This window comes from Rhinoraja longicauda, chromosome 5 (genome assembly GCF_053455715.1).
Source record: "Rhinoraja longicauda isolate Sanriku21f chromosome 5, sRhiLon1.1, whole genome shotgun sequence".
Classification (NCBI taxonomy): domain Eukaryota; kingdom Metazoa; phylum Chordata; class Chondrichthyes; order Rajiformes; family Arhynchobatidae; genus Rhinoraja; species Rhinoraja longicauda.
Window position 1 is genome coordinate 25,371,902 of NC_135957.1, and position 18,912 is coordinate 25,390,813.

Genomic DNA, 18,912 nt, shown 5'->3' on the forward strand with positions numbered 1-18,912 from the left:
ATTTGAACCGGGACAATGAAATCCTTCCTTGTTGCAGCTTTACTAGTTCATTATATCAACAACAACAAAAAATACCTCAACAAATTAGCAGGTATTATTTTTTCCTTATATGGAATGAGGATATTACTGGGAAGGCCAGCATTTAATTCCCATCAGTAATTGACATGGAGAGCCTCTAGAACCACTATTAGGCACATTCACATTAGAGATCTGAGTGTCCTAGTGCATCAGTCACTGAAAGGAAGCATGCAGGTACAGAAGGCAGTGAAGAAAGCCAATGGAATGTTCGCCTTCATAACAAGAGGAGTTGAGTATAGAAGCAAAGAGGTCCTTCTGCAGTTGTACAGGACCCTAGTGAGACCGCACCTGGAGTACTGTGTGCATGTTTGGTCTCCAAATTTGAGGAAGGATATTCTTGTTATTGAGGACGTGCAGCGTAGGTTCACTAGGTTAATTCCCGGAATGGCGGGACTGTGGTATGTTGAAAGACTGGAGCGACTTGGCTTGTATACACTGGAATTTAGAAGGATGAGAGGGAATCTTATTGAAACATACAAGATTATTAAGGGATTGGACACATTAGAGGCAGGAAACATGTTCCCAATGTTGGGGGAGTCCAGAACCAGGGGCCACAATTTAAGAATAAGGGGTAAGTAATTTAGAACGAAGATGAGGAAAAACCTTTTCAGTCAGAGTTGTAAATCTGTGGAATTCTCTGCCTCAGAAGGCAGTGGAGGCCAATTCTCTGGATGCTTTCAAGAGACAGCTAGATAGAGCTCTTAAGGATACGGGAACGGGGTACTGATTGAGAATGATCAGCCATGATCACATTGAATGGTGGTGCTGGCTTGAAGGGCCGAATGGCCTACTCCTGCACCTATTGTCTATTGACTATAGTTCATCTGCTGGGTAATGAGTTGCAGAGTTTCGATAAACAAATGATAATGTATTTACCTTTCAGGTAAGTGTGCAATAGATGTCGGGTTCCCATGTCCTTGCTGTGCCTCTCCTTCTACATGTAGAGACCATGAGTTAAAGTCAGTACATTTTATAGCAGGAACACACAGAAGGATGTTTAATGTGAAAGGAAAAGATTTAATAGGAATCTGAGGGGTAACCTTTTCACACAAAGGGTGGTCGATCCTGAGTACGGGTGCTGCACTGTAAGGAGTTTGTACGTTCTCCCCGTGACCTGCGTGGGTTTTCTCCGAGATCTTCGGTTTCCTCCCACACTCCAAAGACGTACAGGTATGTAGGTTAATTGGCTGGGTAAATGTAAAATGTAAAAATTGTCCCTAGTGGGTGTAGGATAGTGTTAATGTACGGGGATCACTGGGCGGCACGGACTTGGAGGGCCGAAAAGGCCTGTTTCCGGCTATATATATATGATATGATATGATATGAGATAGGGTAAAGTCTTTAGATATTAAAAAAATGTACTTCTGCAATGCCTTTGGTAAAGTTTTCCATGGTTAAGTTCATAAAAATTAAGGCAAATGGGAAATTTACATGTTGGTTATGTAATATTGCTGCCATTTTGAATCTTCTCCCAAATCACCGGATAGACCACTTGCATCTCTGTACCACTTGATCACTGGATGCAGACATTATATGGCCAGCACTTAAACTTCAGATTTATTATTTTGGACAATTTAGACATCCCATTGTTTGTTTTGTGTTTTCATTTGGCCAGAGTTAAATGGATTATTGCATCATCTGGTCACTTGGAATCTCTCAAACACTTCAAGAATAATTCATTGGCTAAATGCTTCCCTGCAGGCAGAAGCCCCAATTGTGGATGGTATCGTTGCAGCCAAGTACAGTTGTTCATGTTAAATTGGAATGTCACACTCCCTAGAAGGGTTGATCCTTACCTTTTGGATACGTTAAGCTCCATCTGAGGGATCTCTGGCTGCCTGACGTGGAGGACAAGTCTGCTTATCGACATGGTCAGATCAGCAATCATAAGTGATAGGAGCTGAATTAGGCCATTCGGCCCATCAAGTCTACTGCACCATTTAATCAAGGCTGAGCTATCTCTCCCTCCTAACTCCATTCTCCTGCCTTCTCCCCATAACCTCTGACACCTGTACTAATGAAGAATCTGTAGGTTCAGACAGGCAGGGTGCATGAAGAGGATGGAGGTCCATTCCTTTGCTGTGATCGTCTGCTTGGCTGTCCTTTAATTGGAAATATAATGTGTATCAGAAGGATTGATGCCTTCTATGACAAGTCTATATTGCTAGTAAAAGTCGTGTACACATCATTAAAAGACTTTTGATTGAGTTGAGAAGCAATCCCTCTGTTTGGTTGGCATTTTACACTGCGTCTGCCTCAATTTAGTTTGAATGGACGATTCCACGTTGGTGGCACCCGTTATAGGTCGTTTGTTGGGTGACCTTTAATCAGCCTTTTCGTTCCCTAAATAAAATCCCTCGTTAGTCTCATCAATTTGCTCAGGTGACGGTCCAATCGTTTGACTTTCTATTGAGTAAACAACCCCCGTTATCAAGTGCTAACCAATCGGCCTTGCATTGCGTGATACTAATGTGAGGGGATAAAGGGGGTGAATAGGAGATAGGACCTTTTCAAAAATAAGGCTCAGAATAGTGCAGGAGAATTAGAAAATAAAGTATGCCACGCAAACAAGCAAAAAAAAAAACACATGTTAAAGCTTGAGAAAGTTGTAAGTGTTCAACGTTGTCCCTTCTGTTGAGTTGTGTGGTCGTTAGAAAGATTGTTGAGGGTTCTTTGGAAGTGTGGCTTCAGGAAGACGAGGTGCTCTGGTGGTGCCTCGGTGGCGGCGGAGAGGGGTTAACATTAACCCGCGTGGTTCTGTTTCTCTGCACAATTCACACGGCCATCTGTTGAGATTTGTGGACCGCCCCTGTCTGACTGCAGAGAGGCCCCAGGCCGGTCTTACCGCCATGGCGCAAGGGCCCAAGTACAAGATACTGAGGGAACTGGGCCGTGGGAGTTACGGCGTTGTCTACGAAGCGGTGGCCAAGACTGGGGTCAGGGTTGCCGTGAAGAGACTGCCGTGTGACTCGCCCGCAAACTCCGAGCTGGCTCTGCAGGAGTTCTGGGCTCTGAGCCGGGTGAGGAAAAGGCACCCGAACGTGGTCTGGCTGGACGAGTGTATCCTGCAGAGGGACAGGACCATGCAGAAGATCAGCAGGGGGTCGCTGGAATCCGACAGCCACCTGCAGCTGGTCGAGACCTGCTTGAAGGGCAAGTGTTGCCTCGACCCCCAGTCCTCCCACTGCCTGTGGTTTGTGATGGAGTTCTGTGATGGAGGGGATCTGAACGACTACCTGCTGAGCCGAGCCCAGGACTGTGATCTCAACCTCCACTTCATGCAACAGCTGAGCGCCGCCGTGGCCTTCCTGCACCTGAACGCGATTGTCCATCGAGACCTAAAGCCGGACAACGTCCTGGTCGCCAGCAGTCCCGCGGGACCTGTTCTCAAGGTGAGCAGCGGGTCAGTCTCCTAATCCCTGATAAACGGGAAGAGAAAAACATGCATTTCGGTAGCGCCCTTTCAGACCAATCGAAGTCACCCAGAGCCAAGCAAGTGGCGTTGATATTAAAACAATACTCAGGAGGCCGGGTAGCTTATCTGGAGAGAGAAGTAATGCATTGGAAGGAACTGTAGATGCTGTTTTACACCGAAGGTAGACACAGAGTACTGGAGTAACTCTGCGGGTCAGGCGGCATCTCTGGAGAGAAGGAACGAGTCGAAACCCGTCTTCAGACAAGTAATGCTTCAGGATAATGACCTTTTTTGGTCTGGTTGCTAACGCAGTCTAGGGACTAACATTATTTTTTTCCCATTTGATAGCAAAATCACCTAACCAAGTAGTTTTCTTTCAGGTGCTGCTTGGAAGGATGAATATTAGCTGAACTATGGAGATTTTTCATTTCTTGAATTTCCACATGGGACTACCATGTTACTTTCAAGCACTTCCTTTACTGTTTTGGTACACTGGACCCCCCCCCCCACAAGTGTGTGAAATTTAACCTGTCTAGTCTGAGGTCTTTGAGTACACTTGCCTTGTTTCCTATTGATTTTTTAAACATATGTAATCAGACCTACCCATCAGCATTAACTAGTTGGGTTTCAGAGTAATGGATTACATCTAAATGTGTCGTTAGGCTGAGATCTTGTACTCTAATGTCAAAAATAATTTTCTTGCCTTGTGTAAAATGTTTGGTCGCTATGAAACTAGATCCATATAAATTGTCTTTTTATTATTCAAAATTCCCTTGTTGAAATTGATCCTGTTGAGAAAGTGGATGAGTACAACTCTCTCAATTGCTTTTTGTCAGATGTATCACAGATGTGGCTCCCATAATATCTTAATTTCATTGCATGATGTTTTAATTGCTACTCCCCCATGGTTACAAGCAACTTAAATTTCTGTTGAGTGTCTTCAGATTGCTCCACAGTTGACTTAACCCATGTGCACTGCTATTTCTTGCTCTTCTCTTCCACTCCTAATACCAACAACTTCTGAAAAGAAGTTCTGTCATACCAGGGCTAAGTATCTTGGACCATTGCTTCACTAGGTCCTTTCCAAACGAGGATATTTGGTCACTTTTGGTAACTGGCATTTGTTTGTTGAAGAACCAATGATTAGTGAAACTTACTAGAGACTTTATAGCATGTCTAGAGAAAACCCAAGTTCCCAACCTTTTTGTGAATTTATAGATGGTTTTAGAGCTGTTTGGCAACACAGTCATGGGTTTAAAAGGAATAGAGAAGAGGCTAAGCACATGTTGACCATCAACACAGGTGCACCTCACCAATGAGATTTTGTTACTGATCCACATTGAGGACTGTAAAGAGGAAGTTAAAGATCCAGTTGCAAAGCATAGTACAGGGGCCCAGGTGTTGGACCTTGAGTTTAGAGTGGATAATAGTGTTGAACAGCGAGCTGTAGTCTATGAACAGCAGCCTGACGTATATATTCCTGCTATCCAGATGGTCCAGGGCTGGTGAGATAGCATCTGTTATTGACTATCCTAGCAAATTGAAGTGGATTCAGGTCATTTGAGGCTGGAGTTAATTTATGCCATAACCAATCTCTCGAAGTACTTAATTATAGTGGATGCAAGTGCTTCTGGACGCTAGTCATTAAGGCAGGACACAACTCTTCTTAGGAACCAGTGTGATGGATACCCTTTTAAATCGGGTGTGAACCTCATACCGCAGAAGCGAGGAATTGAAGATGTCCATGAATACTCCAGCCAATTGGTCTGCATGGGTCCCTAGCCACGCATGCTCTCTGGGTGGGAATATTTTTTGTGGATTCACCCTCTTGAAGGATGCTTTGAAGTCAGCCTCGGAGACTGAGATCACAGGGCTGTTGGGGGCTTGTGTAGTGTGTTGTTCTCGCTTTTAAAGCGGGCATTCAATTGGTCTGTAAGTGATGCATCATTTCCACTTGCAGCTACCCAGTTTCACCTTGTAGATGGTGATAGTGTGCAATCTCTGCCACAGCTGTTGAGCATCTGCATGCGTCTCCAACTTGGTTTGAAATTGTCTCTTGACGCTTTTGATACCCTTTACAAAGTTGTACCTGGACTTAATGTTTGAGACTGGACCACTGACCTTAAATGCCACATGTCTAGCCCTCAGCAGGTTACAAGCCTCCTGATTCAACCAGGGCTTATTGTTGGCGAAGATGGGGAATGTTTTTGTTGGAATGATTTTGTTGGCCAATGGGGTAGATGCAGCTTGAACTAGTTATTTTTAATCATGGTGTTTTGATCGGGTATAATCCTTGGTCATAAGCCTTTTAACTGCAGTTATTAAAGACTAATGTTCAATATCTTCTGGAGAAGATGTAAATTTAAAGATGCTTATTACTAAGTGTAGGGTACAAGTAGGATTAGCCATGATCTTTGTCGTTACATTCCTTTTGAGGGCTGCGCAAAAACATTTCAAGCCATGAAAATACTTTGGCAGCCATGTTTTCTATAAAACGTGCAGTCAAAAGTATTCTCATGGCTTGAAATGTTTTGGTATTGAAATTGCAATGCCATATGGAATTTGGCAGCCATTTTTTCTATAAAACAAGGAGTCAAAATTCCATAAGACAAACTTGCAGGGCAATATGTTTGCTAGCGAACACAAAGTACTGGAGTAACTTGGGGAGTTGGGCAGCATCCCTGGAGAACATGGATGGGTGAAGTTTTGGGTCAAGACCGTTCTTTAGACTGATTGTGGGTGGAGGGGTGGGGGTTGGAGAAAAAAGCTGGTAAGGGGGGAGACGAAACAAAGGGGGGAGACGAGACAGTTAATAGGTCGACGTTGGTAAGGCGAGGGGGAGGGCTTTGATAGGTTGGATGATTGGAACAAAGGCCAGAGATAAGGAATGTGTGAGATGGGTTTGAAGCATTGTGCATTGTAAAGCCAGAGGGAGGAAATTGGCAGGGGGAGGGGGGCAAATAGGTGGGACTTCAGATGGGACACATGGGAGAGAAGCAGAGAGGGAAAAGGGCGGGGAGGGGTGGGGTATGGGAAGTTACCTAAAATTGGAGAATTCAATGTTTATGATTGCTAGGATCTGTTTTTAATTGTATTGGGTTTGGATAAATATTGGTCAAAGCACAGAGGTAACATTCCACTTTTTTGACCAAGTGAACAAAGCTCAGTTTAACACATTATCTGAAAAAACGCTCCTCTGACAATGCAGCATCCCTCAGTACTGCACTGAGGGCCAAGTTCTTTGTATTGTGTCTGGATGGGACTTGGATCTTGATTCAAAAGCATGCCTTCTCAACAGAGTCACAACTGACACCATGGAAGAACTTGGGAAAATAATCCTCCATTCTTGTACAATGCAAGTTCTTTGTATGGACAATGTTCTTGTGTTATTTTGAAGCCCTGCATTGATGGATCTGAGAGTTCCTGTATTTGGTGTAAGGTTGTTATTTACTTTCAAGGATTAATAAATGTGAAAAACTAAGGTCTTGGTTTTAACAACAGCACTGTAATAGTTTTAAAACTGCTGCTTGGGGAAGCTGATACTGGCAAATGAGAACTCTTCTCTTTGTTTCAGGTAGCTGATTTTGGCTTGAGTAAGTGTCAAAGCAAAGGCAGTGTGAGCCAGTGGCAGGTGTCTGAAGCCTGTGGCTCTGATTTCTACATGGCCCCTGAGCTCTGGGAAGGACAGTACTCGAACAAGGTGGACATCTTTGCCCTTGGGATCACCTTCTGGGCCATGATGGAGAGACTCACTTTTCGAGAAGCAGAGTCTGAGAAAGAACTGTTGGGTGAGTTTTGGGGAAGGGGTTTGAACAATCGATAGTGGGCCCTTGCTTGAATGATTGCCCTCCCACCCATGCAAAGAGCGCGTGGGATTGTTCATGCAAATGGGGAGGAGCAGGATAAGGAAAATGCTGCATATACAACTGACCACTCAAATCCAAGAACCACTTGCAATTACCCTAGACCTAATTTTCCAATAAGCTTTCGAGGAATTGGATCTAGAAAGCAATGCATGGGAACTTTTGCTTTCTGGGCCACTGCATCAGCAGTAGAAAGTGTGGAGCTCTTTTTTTGCTGTCTTTCTCCAGGGTTTCTGTTGTTAATTTGATGTCCTTTCAAGTGTATTTGTTGCTGCCTGTTTGCTCATAGGCTTCACCTCTGCAATGGTGTTATTTCTTTACTGATTCTGACAATCTGACTCCAGTGTGCATACTTCTTGAGTCTCTGGGTTTGTTGAGTTACTGTATTAAAGTATCTTGGCCACAATGTGACACCACTTCACGGGGACACTATGTATTAATTACTGGCTGCTCACTGTTTTGGGGTGTGATAAAGGGTGAGGTAGTAAATGTGCTTGTACCACCTCAAGTATTTGTTTCTGAATGAACACCCAGATCCTCTTTCCTCCCAAACCAACCATCTCTTTGATGGGAAGGACAGATCTAGTATTCTCTTCCATCTCCAGCATGTCTGCCAGCATCATGTTCGCTTCTGAGTGTGGTCTAGCCTCAGACCAGACGTTAGTTTCGCATGAGTGATTATGGTAAAGCCGCTTATTTGGAAGCGTGAGACTAATAAAAAAAAAATGAATCTCTCATCCTGTCGCCTTCACTCCATTAAGTGGAATAGAAATATGCTGCAGTTCCTCCAACAGTAATGTCCCAGATCCAGATCAGAAACTCTGTTTCCAATATTTTTGCAGTTTAAAATTTATGTAATGAGATTTCCTGCTGCGTCTTTAAATCATCTAGGTTCAAATTACTTGCTGGGTTTCACAATTTGTCATCAGGGAGAATTCTGAGACTGAAAATGAATTAGAAAGCTAATTGGTTATCCATTATACAAGTGGCCCAATTCATTTTATCATTCTGGGGACCCGATGTTGTTGGTATTTATTGCCTTCGACTAATTGCCGCTCAGCTGAGACATACGAGAGTGGATGATGTTGGTGGTCTCGAGTCACACACAGGCCAGAGCAGGTAAGGACGGCAGATTTTCTTCCCTGAAGGGCATACGATGCAATAGAACTTTATTTATCCCAGGGTCAAATTGATCTGCCAACTGTCATAAACACAAACTATACAAAACACAAAATACATGAATCATGAAATTAAAGTGAGGAGTGGAAAGGCTCATCAATTCAAAATTCGAACCACATTAGTTTTTGTGACAATGATAGTTTTGCATATTTTCCCCAGATTTATTTAATTACTTGAGTTTTTAATTCCTTACTGCCAAGGTGGGACTCGAACACTTGCCTCTGCCTGTCAGTTCAGTAACTTTAATCACTGAGCAGTTAAATTCATCACATCAGTGAAAAGGAAATGGACTTTTTCTACAATTGCTCATCTTTTGATGGGGTGGATTTTATCCAGGGTAATTTCTGTTTCTCTGGAACAGGTCCTTCAGCCCAAAATGTCTGCTGATTATGATTCCAAGATAAATTAATCTCTCCTGCCTGCACATAATCTGTATCCCTCTATTCCCTGCATATCCATGGGCTCATCTAAAAGCCTCTTATCATATCATATCATATCATATATCTACAGCCGGAAACAGGCCTTTTCGGCCCTCCAAGTCCGTGCCGCCCAGCGATCCCCGTACATCAACACTATCCTACACCCACTAGGGACAATTTTTACATTTACCCAGCCAATCAACCTACATACCTGTACGTCTTTGGAGTGTGGGAGGAAACCGAAGATCTCGGAGAAAACCCACGCAGGTCACGGGGAGAACGTACAAACTCCTTACAGTGCAGCACCCGTAGTCAGGATCGAACCTGTGTCTCCGACGGTGCATTCGCTGTAAAGCAGCAACTCTACCGCTGCGCTACCGTGCCGCTTTCATATCTGCCTCTACCACCACCCCTGGGAGTGCATTAAAGGCACCAATAATCCATTGTTTATAAAAATAAATCTTTCCCCACACATCTCCTTTAAATCTCACAGCTCACCTTGAAGCTATGAGCAAAGAGGTCCTTCTTAGGAGCAAAGAGGTCCTTCTACAGTTGTACCGGGCCCTGGTGAGACCGCACCTGGAGTACTGTGTGCAGTTTTGGTCTCCAAATTTGAGGAAGGATATTCTTGCTATTGAGGGCATGCAGCGTAGGTTCACTAGGTTAATTCCCGGAATGGCGGGACTGTCGTATGTTGAAAGGCTGGAGCAATTAGGCTTGTGTACACTGGAATTTAGAAGGATGAGGGGGGATCTTATTGAAACATATAAGATAATTAGGGGATTGGACACATTAGAGGCAGGAAACATGTTCCCAATGTTGGGGGAGTCCAGAACAAGGGGCCACAGTTTAAGAATAAGGGGTAGGCCATTTAGAACGGAGATGAGGAAGAACTTTTTCAGTCAGAGTGGTGAAGGTGTGGAATTCTCTGCCTCAGAAGGCAGTGGAGGCCAGTTCGTTGGATGCTTTCAAGAGAGAGCTGGATAGAGCTCTTAAGGATAGCGGAGTGAGGGGGTATGGGGAGAAGGCAGGAACGGGGTACTGATTGTGAGTGATCAGCCATGATCGCATTGAATGGCGGTGCTGGCTCGAAGGGCTGAATGGCCTACTCCTGCACCTATTGTCTATTGTCTATTGACCTCTGGTCTTTGATATTTCCACCTGGAGAAAAGGTTCTGACTGTTTGCCCTATCCATTTCCTAATAATTTTATATAGCTCATCAGGTCTCCCTTCAGCCTCTGACACCAGAGAAAATAATCCAAATCTGTTCAATCTCGTTTTACAGATAATGCCCTTTGATCTAGTCATCTCTCTGCATCTCCAAAGCCTCCACATCCTTCCTGTAAGGGGGGTGACCAGAACTGCGCACAATACTCCAAATACAACTTAACCAAAGTAACAGTTAGTAACAATTAACATTTTGTGAATTGAGAAACCAGAAATGTTTAAATGCAAAACATTTAATCAAATCTCAATTGGGCAGCAGCAAAATTGAACTGACCTAATGCGAGGCGGAGAGTGATAATTCTCATGTTGTAGATTAGAGGGGGTGTGGTTATAGTCACAGGCACTAAATACTAATCCACAATATTTGGGGCTACTTTTGCAGGTGTGTATCTATCTCGAGGACGTTACTTAGTTCCTGTGGGAAAGGCATTGATGGAGAATCCCAGCCTGGAGCTTGCAATCCCTATGAATAGTAAAAGAACTCTGAGCAAAGGTATCCAGAAGCTTCTGCAGGACATGTTGGCTTATAACCCTCGGGAACGACCTGATGCTCTTAATCTTGGAGCTCAAATTGAGCAAGGCTGAGAATGTAATGGTAATTAATCATTGCAGGTTGCTGCTTTCCTGCAGTTCTGAACACGATGGAAATAAATGTTCATCTATAGTGGAGGGATTTGACTATTACAACGGATTCTGGCTTTTGTATGTAATTAATTATTGTATTGGATGCATCGTTTTTAATTTTTTTGCCTCGCACGCTGCCGTTCCATAGATCTTGAAACCGGTTTGAGATTCTTAATTCAAAGACTGCTTTCCCCAGAGAGAAGTGAAGGACCTAATTTAAAAGGCTAGGTTGAGCTTTGAACAGCCACCCTTGTCAAAGAGTGCCTATTGAAAGGTTGGATGTCAGAGGTCCAGACACTTGCTTCACTGGCTGGCTAGGAAGCTCATCAGTTCTGCTGACTTCACCCAGTGCTGCTTCTCGGAAGCCTGAGGGCGGGTCATCACCGAGTGGTAAATTGTTTTTGTACTTGATCCATTGTCTAACTTCCTGGGACATTTCTTCTTTTCCTGTTGTTAGGTTACGTTATCTGATTTGAATCCTACTGATTCTTCAGTTTTAATTTGCTGTAGTATTCCCACCTACAATATTGGTATTAATAAAGTATCTTTCTCGTTATCCCTGCAGTGGAATCTAGAACCTATTTTGTGGCAATCTGTATTTGTCCTTGTCAGCAATTCATTGCAACAATGCTAGATGCAGAGACAAACTTGGCTGAAACAATCTGTGTTGAAAGATTACAGGTCAAAAGGTTGGTTGTAAAAATACAGATCCCAACATCTGTGCATTAATTAAATGTCAACCGTTACAATTCATTCATGCACAACATATACCTTCAGTTTGTGACATCAGGTCCTTCAAAGTGTGGTTTGAAAATGCTTTCATGGAAAGATCTATTAAATTCATGCAGCAGCTTTGGATGAGAAGGAAAGGAATTCTTCCCTTTGTTCTGGTCAATAATTAATGCTTCTGACAAAGGGTTTCGACCCAAAACGTCACCTGTCCATGTTCTCCAGAGATGCTGCCAGACCTGAGTTATTCCAGCACTGTGTACTTTTATAAATAAGTATGCTTCAACAGACATTACTAAAAAAAATAATCCAGCAAATCCCTTGGTGCTTCTTATTGCTGTGCTCCAAGACCTGGTGCTGCCTGTGTCACTTTTTAAGTATCTTGCAATTGTCTCCTCTGAACCCGAAGGATCTGACCTTGAATGCCTCCATTAATTTTCTGCTTCCAAGCCTGACATGATCGTGATCTTCCCTTTCACTACCTTTGCCTTCATGTCCATTCCCTTGGTTAGGCATCTTCACTGCAAATTGTTGACTTTGTTCCTGTTTCCAGAGTTCCTAAAATTCTCCCCTGGTCTCTACTCCTCTCTGGGTCAATTCATTGCAAGTTTTCAATACTGGTCATCATGTTGTGCACTGCCTTGTTCCTACCTATCACCTTGTGAACTTTCAGTGCTCTGCTCACTTTAGACTAAACCCAACATTGTTATTAAAACTGGAGGGTGGTACTATTGGTGGCAAACTACTTCACCTGCTCTCTGATGCCACCACATGCCAGTGAAGATCCGATCATAATTTTCAGACGATCAGTGATATTATCCCTGGATATCTTTCCTCCACATTTCTAGCTTTAGTCCTCCAACTACGCACAGCCTATTTCTATTTCCTCCCCAAGAGGCACAGCTGGACTATTCTTTCTATTCTTTCTACCCTGTGCAGTTTCCTCACACTTGGATCCATGACCCCTCTGATGCCTCTGCTGCTGACGGGTTCTTGGTTCTCATTGCCTCACATTCACCATAAACGTCCAATCCCCTGACATCTCCAAACCAGACTGGGGATGGTCTGGGGATACTTTGCATCCGTCAGAGGTCCAACGGCATTCTCTCCAGCATTGCCTTCCTTTACTTAGCCAATCTTCTCCCATTGATTGTTGTGTCATATGGATGGCTAGGAGATCCAACACACAACTATAGCTGTCTTTGTGTAATATGTGGAATAGTCCTTGCTTTGGGACCTGTCTACCACCACCCTGTCCCGGTACATTGACTGTGCGGCTCCATCCTGCTCGTGTACAGAATTGAGTCTTTCCACCTTTGCTTCCAATTTATATTCTCCTCACACTTTCACCTGGTCCATCAGACACTTCCTCTCTTCATTTCTCTATCTTCATCTTGCAGGAAAGGTTATGCAAACTCAGACTTCATTTTATCAGTTTCTCTGAAATATTTACTTTTGGACAACCAAGAATTCTCCATCAGATTTTTCAAAGTGTGTTTCTTCATTCTGCACATCTGCTCACCACCCCTCACCCCTCACCCCTCCTGGATCAAGGATAGGGTTCTCCATCCGCGCACCAGCCTTCAATTTACACCACTGTCAATACGATGTCACCACCAAACACCTCTCCCTTTCGTCATTCCAAAGGAACCATTTGCAGTGTTTTATGACTCCAGCATGTATCTAAGTCCCCAGCTCGCTTCTTTTCCATTTTTTCCTGTTTTCACTCATTTCCTATTCTCGTGTCCAAACAGATCACCTATCATTAACAAGCTGGCATCTCTTAATTAGCACAACTGTTGCTTGTATCCCTTTCCTGGTCTCTATCCCACGACATTTCCATTGTCTGCATGCGTCTCTGCAACTTAACATCGATTTTCTTAATTCTGATTTTCAAAAGCCATTGACTGGACACAACTCTGGGAATGCTACATTGCCTGAGTAATTCCACCTTGAACAATCTCCTGAAATCTGCTTTCTGGGTTGACAATTCCACTCTGGAGGAAACTTAGAACTTTGAAAACAGAAGTTATCAGCAACCAGACCCACTTTAATTTGTGCATTCAGGCTAGCAAAAGGAATGAGTGAATGCAGTTTGGGTAAAGTCAGAAGGAACAAATACTTCAGAAATGTAAGCTATTTTTTTTCACTTGCAGACTGGCTGTGTTATACATTATATTATCGTGCAGAATTTCACTTGCTTTTTACTCTTTCTCAAGTACTGAAGGTTAAACCTTTCATGATCGGCATAAAGCAGCATTACTTCAGCGACTGAAACCTATTAACCACTTGTCCATTTGAGATACCGGGAAAGTAATGCGAGTGTCCCTTCACACAGTGCAAGTTATTCTCGGCAGCCAAGTAAATCGATGAGTGATTCATTCTCTGCACTTGGGCAGGCATTCAGATTAAACAATGGCAGTTAAAATTGCTGCAACTTTCTGGAGGGAATTGCAGTGTGCTGTTCCATAGCTGGAACGTTCATCTCCTGTGAACATAATCAGCACTTAATAGCCCGGCTTGTATTTTCTGATGGATTATTATGTGCATTATCTTCTCTAAAATTTAATTTCCACATGTGCTCTTCCATAGAGAAATTGTAACACAATAAAGGGAACATTATGGAAAATATACTTTTGAGGCTGGAAGATTTGCAGCTTTGACTTAACAGCAGGTATGAAGTGGTCAATTTGCCCACAATACTGTCACCTTGTACTAGGTGGTAGGAAATGTCACCAAGAGGTTACATTGTGTGGACTCGCTATAGAAATTGAACTGACCACAACCTCCAGACCCTGGCTCGAGTAGGGAAATATGTATTTATTCTGTTCAACAATATTCAATCTACTATGAAAAAGCATTCTTTGATATTCCCCTTGTCAGTATTTTAATCACCTTTTCAAAGCTTCAATCCAGTTTGTGCCCCAGCTCTGCATTTCCAGAATGGCTTAACTGCTCTTAAGTTGTTGCTCTCTCCTTGTATCTGTAGTTTTCCAAAAACAAATAATAGGCTAACTAATGTAACTTTGGTAATGTAACCAAACAAATCTTCAACATTCTGGCAGTATTTGAGATGTGGCTTTGAAATCGCATATAGTTCTGTACTGTGCCAGCAGTCACCAATATTAACCCTTGTTAGTTAACTAACTAATTAAACTCTAGTTTAATAAAAGGAAACATTCTTGGAATGGCACAATGCCACACAGTCCTGGTGGAAAGAGCCAGGTTTAAGGGCCTCTCCCACTTTAGGCGATTTTAAGGCAACTGCCGGTGACTAGGCTGTCGTCAACAGTTCGCCGGGTGTCGCGGGCATGATCGTGAGGAGTCTTCCAAGAATCGTAGTTGATCTCAGCGCGTCGCTGAGAAATCATCCGGAGTGAAATTTCTCGGTGACAGCTGGCTTGTCACCAGGTATCGTTGCTTATTGCGGGCGTCATCGCCTGCTGTCCCCAGGTTTGCTAGGTTCTCTTAGATGCATTTAGAAGAACATTATATTAAAATATTAAAGTAATTTCAAAATACCATAAAATGCTTGTGTTTAACTAATTTATTTACCGTCAGGACATTTCACAGGTAGATTGGAGGCGACAGTTTGACAGTCAGGTAAGCGTGGGAATTTCACGATTTTTATGGCCATCAGCCATTACATTTAAAGTGGGCTCCCAACCCAGATATGCAACCCAGAAACCAGATATGCATTTCCCATACATTTTCAAAGAATGCCCACACGTTTCACAAAAATCCACTTAACCACTATTAGTAAACTGGAAGTAAATCCAGTTTATGCCTTGTTACAGTGATGCTTAGTTTTTATGTAACCCATACAAGATGTTATAGTTCAAAACTATAACATGGTATTGGAGGTAGGGTACTGACATGGATAGAAAATTGGTTGACAGACAGAAAGCAAAGAATGGGGATAAATGGGTCCTTTTCAGAATGGCAGGCAGTAACTAGTGGGGTACCGCAAGGCTCGGTGCTGGGACCGCAGCTATTTACAATATACATTATGACTTGGATGAAGGGATTAAAAGTACCATTAGCAAATTTGCAGATGATACAAAGCTGGGTGGTAGTGTGAACTGTGAGGAAGATGCTATGAGGTTGTAGGGTGACTTGGACAGGTTGTGTGAGTGGGCGGATGCATTGCAGATGCAGTCTAATGTGGATAAGTGTGAGGTTATCCACTTTGGTGGTAAGAATAGGAAGGCAGAGTATTATCTGAATGGTGTCAAGTTAGGAAAAGGGGACGTACAACGAGATCTGGGTGTCCTAGTGCTTCAGTCACTGAAAGGAAGCATGCAGGTACAGCAGGCAGTGAAGAAAGCCAATGGAATGTTGGCCTTCATAACGAGGAGTTGAGTATAGGAGCAAAGAGGTCCTTCTGCAGTTGTACAGGGCCCTAGTGAGATTGCACCTGGAGTACTGTGTGCAGTTTTGGTCTCCAAATTTGAGGAAGGATATTCTTGCTATTGAGGGCGTGCAGCGTAGGTTTACTAGGTTAATTCCCAGAATGGCGGGACTGTCGTATGTTGAAAGACTGGAGCGACTAGGCTTGTATACACTGGAATTTAGAAGGATGCGAGGGGATCTTATCGAAATGTATAAGATTAGTAAGGGGTTGGACACGTTAGATGCAGGGAACATGTTCCCAATGTTGGGGGAGTCCAGAACAAGGGGCCACAGTTTAAGAATAAGGGGTAGGCCATTTAGAACGGAGATGAGGAAAAACTTTTTCAGTCAGAGTTGTGAATCTGTGGAATTCTCTGCCTCAAGAGGCAGTGGAGGCCAATTCTCTGAATGCATTCAAGAGACCTAGATGGAGCTCTTAAGGATAGCAGAGTCAGGGGGTATGGGGAGAAGGCAGGAACGGGGTACTGATTGAGAATGATCAGCCATGATCACATTGAATGGCGGTGCTGGCTCGAAGGACCGAATGGCCTACTCCTGCACCTATTGTCTATTGTAAAACTCTCAAGTACTTACCGACTTGTCAGTGATTTCAGTGAAAATTAGGACACCAAAGCATTGACAGCATGGGAATTTCGCGATGTTTCCGAAGACGGTGTAATCTCGACCTGACTCGGAATTTTCGTGGTCATTGTCGGCGGGTAAAAGAAATGTTCGGTGATCTGCTACGACTTTGACAGTCGCCGGCAGTCGCCTTAAAATCGCCTAAAGTGGCACAGGCCCTTTAATGTTTCGAGTTGGATGCAATCGTCCTGTGATAATTTCCTGCTCTTGCTTGCCTTCCATGAGTAGTCGTATGCAATCTTTCATTATGAAAGAACAAATTTTGAATTGAGCAAACTTCACATTATAATTGGCATCTACATTGTTCTTGACTACTTCCTTAAAGCATGGATTGGAAACAAACTGCTCCTGGAGATCTCTCTCTTGCATCATCATTCATCACTGCTTTAATTTTGAGTCTCTGTCCCCGATTCATTGTTTATTTCCCATGAGATATCTCAAGGATGCTTTTCACTGCCTCCAACTTGAATATGTGCAAAATCAATATCGGATATTAATCCAATATCTATTCTCTACTGTGATCTGTTTCATGGCCCACATTGCTCCTCATCACAATGTATTAAAAGTGATTAATTTGCAAATTTCTCTATTTTCTCCTGTCACAGTTAATGTTGTCTTTTGATATTCTTTATATCTCACCAAATTGCCAAGTTAATTTCTACCTTTTATACTATCCTTTCCCTCTCTGGCCAGAGTTTGAATTCAATCTTCAGGGGGTGAGATTCACTCTATTTCCAGGGGAGTTGTTGATGTGGATTGACTGTTACACCCTCTTGATTATCATTATTCTGTCTCTTACTGGCAATTTAGCATATCATTCTTACAATGCCCTCTTTTGTTTTCCATTGAGTGAATTAGTGTGATGAATGAGCTTGCCTTTGGTGTAGTTATTTTACAATAAAACTGTTGAGTGCATGAAGTTTTGGACAGATTGCCTTGCTGGAAGCAAATGTGCATAGTGATATTGAATAAGAGACATATTTATCAACCCAAGTGCTCAGTGAAACTCATTGGTCATCTGGGGCAGTTTTAGTGGAATGTAATAGAAAGCAAACTGAAGGAATCGCCTCCAAAAGAAACTAGCAAATAAAAGCAGGAATCAAATGAATCTTAAACTTTCTGAAAGTATTTGAAATCGCATGGCTATATAGTTCAGTACTGTGCCAGCAGTCACCAATATTAACCCCATCATGTGCCAATGTGTGTATGTAAGTTGCCAGTTACAAATCACCAAGATAGCAGATTAAATCTCAGCAAAATTAATATTTAAGAATCTTTTATTAAATAGAAAAAATGTTTAAAAGCACCCAGTTCATTTACAGAATTTACTGATGCGAACAATGGCAAATTTATGTAATTTGCTCATAAACATCCTCACTTTGCCCTTGAACAGTGTTGCAGCTCAAGGGGCATCTCCCACCAAAACCTGCTGTGCCCGGATCAACTACTCTGTCGTGGGACTCCTGCCGTGACGTACTGAGGCAGTTTTGCTGCAGATCCAACGTTTTCTAGTTTTGCTCGCAGCTGGGGAGACAACCCCCTTTGCTACAGCCCAACAATGCGGGGAGACTGACAAGCATCTCAGCAACTGCAGGCAATAATCATAGGAAAAGGATACTAGTTCAAGATTGAGGAAGTAGGACCAAGGACCATTGAAGGGGAAAAAGAAGTAACAAGATGGTGTTTTTCATCAAGGAAGTGATTCACATCTCAATGCATCTCCGGTGGCTGGAATTATTTGATAATTGGATACACCAATTGCTTTTGGTCAGGGAAGAAAAAAGGACTTCTGTCTTCTCCCACATCCTCCCCACATCCACTGTTTGTGTTGAGGTAAGTCAGATACCACCTTTTCATTGTGAGGTACCAATAATGAAGACAACAAGGTACACCATATACCTGAGCTGTGAGACTGTTGGATTAATAAACAATCAGTATATCCCTCCAATGCAGATACATTGCTAACTAAAGCAGTACAATAATCAGAGTATGCATAGACCAGCGGCGATGGGATCAGATGCAAAATGTTGCACTTAAATCCTGTGGCAATGTAGCAAAGCCATTCTTTTTTTTTTTTTTAAACCACTCTGCCTGTGATTGGGATCTTCACAAAGTGCTGTGTTTGTCAACTCCAGGGGTGGGAAAGAGCTCAATTCAGATTCTTGACCATGTAGGGGCCTTCCAATTCATAACCAATCTTCCGATAGTAGTTCCTTGTACCAACCCCTGGAACAGAAAGGAAATTGCATCAACAGATATTCATGAGAAGACATCTATCTGTCCACTGGTTAGCACCAGGGTGCAGATAGACTGGCTGGTTCGTGGCTGACAAAATTCAGTCAA

General features: G+C 43.0%; 2 protein-coding genes across 2 annotated transcripts in view; one reads left to right on the forward strand and one right to left on the reverse strand.

The window, feature by feature from the left end:
• Nucleotides 1-2,927: 2,927 nt before the first annotated feature.
• LOC144593901 (serine/threonine-protein kinase PDIK1L-like) lies at nucleotides 2,928-18,041 on the forward strand. The gene is made up of 5 exons (XM_078400032.1): nucleotides 2,928-3,470; nucleotides 7,068-7,281; nucleotides 10,565-10,760; nucleotides 16,057-16,137; nucleotides 17,963-18,041. The coding sequence occupies exons 1-5, from the start codon at nucleotides 2,928-2,930 to the stop codon at nucleotides 18,039-18,041; spliced, it is 1,113 nt and encodes a 370-aa protein (XP_078256158.1).
• Nucleotides 17,879-18,912, reverse strand: part of elp3 (elongator acetyltransferase complex subunit 3) — a 67,453-nt gene continuing 66,419 nt past the window's right edge. The window contains exon 15 of the mRNA XM_078400069.1: nucleotides 17,879-18,795. Coding sequence (XP_078256195.1) covers nucleotides 18,719-18,795 — 77 coding nt within the window. The 3' untranslated portion in view covers nucleotides 17,879-18,718. The remainder of the gene's footprint in view (nucleotides 18,796-18,912) is intronic.

Excerpts from the sequence above, each read along its gene's own strand:
- LOC144593901 (XM_078400032.1), top strand. The coding sequence starts at position 2,928 with ATGGCGCAAGGGCCCAAGTACAAGATACTGAGGGAACTGGGCCGTGGG. Across the intron at positions 3,471-7,067 it reads CCGCGGGACCTGTTCTCAAG|GTAGCTGATTTTGGCTTGAG; the intron begins GTGAGCAGCGGG and ends TCTTTGTTTCAG. Across the intron at positions 16,138-17,962 it reads CGAGGGGATCTTATCGAAAT|TGTTGCAGCTCAAGGGGCAT; the intron begins GTATAAGATTAG and ends GCCCTTGAACAG.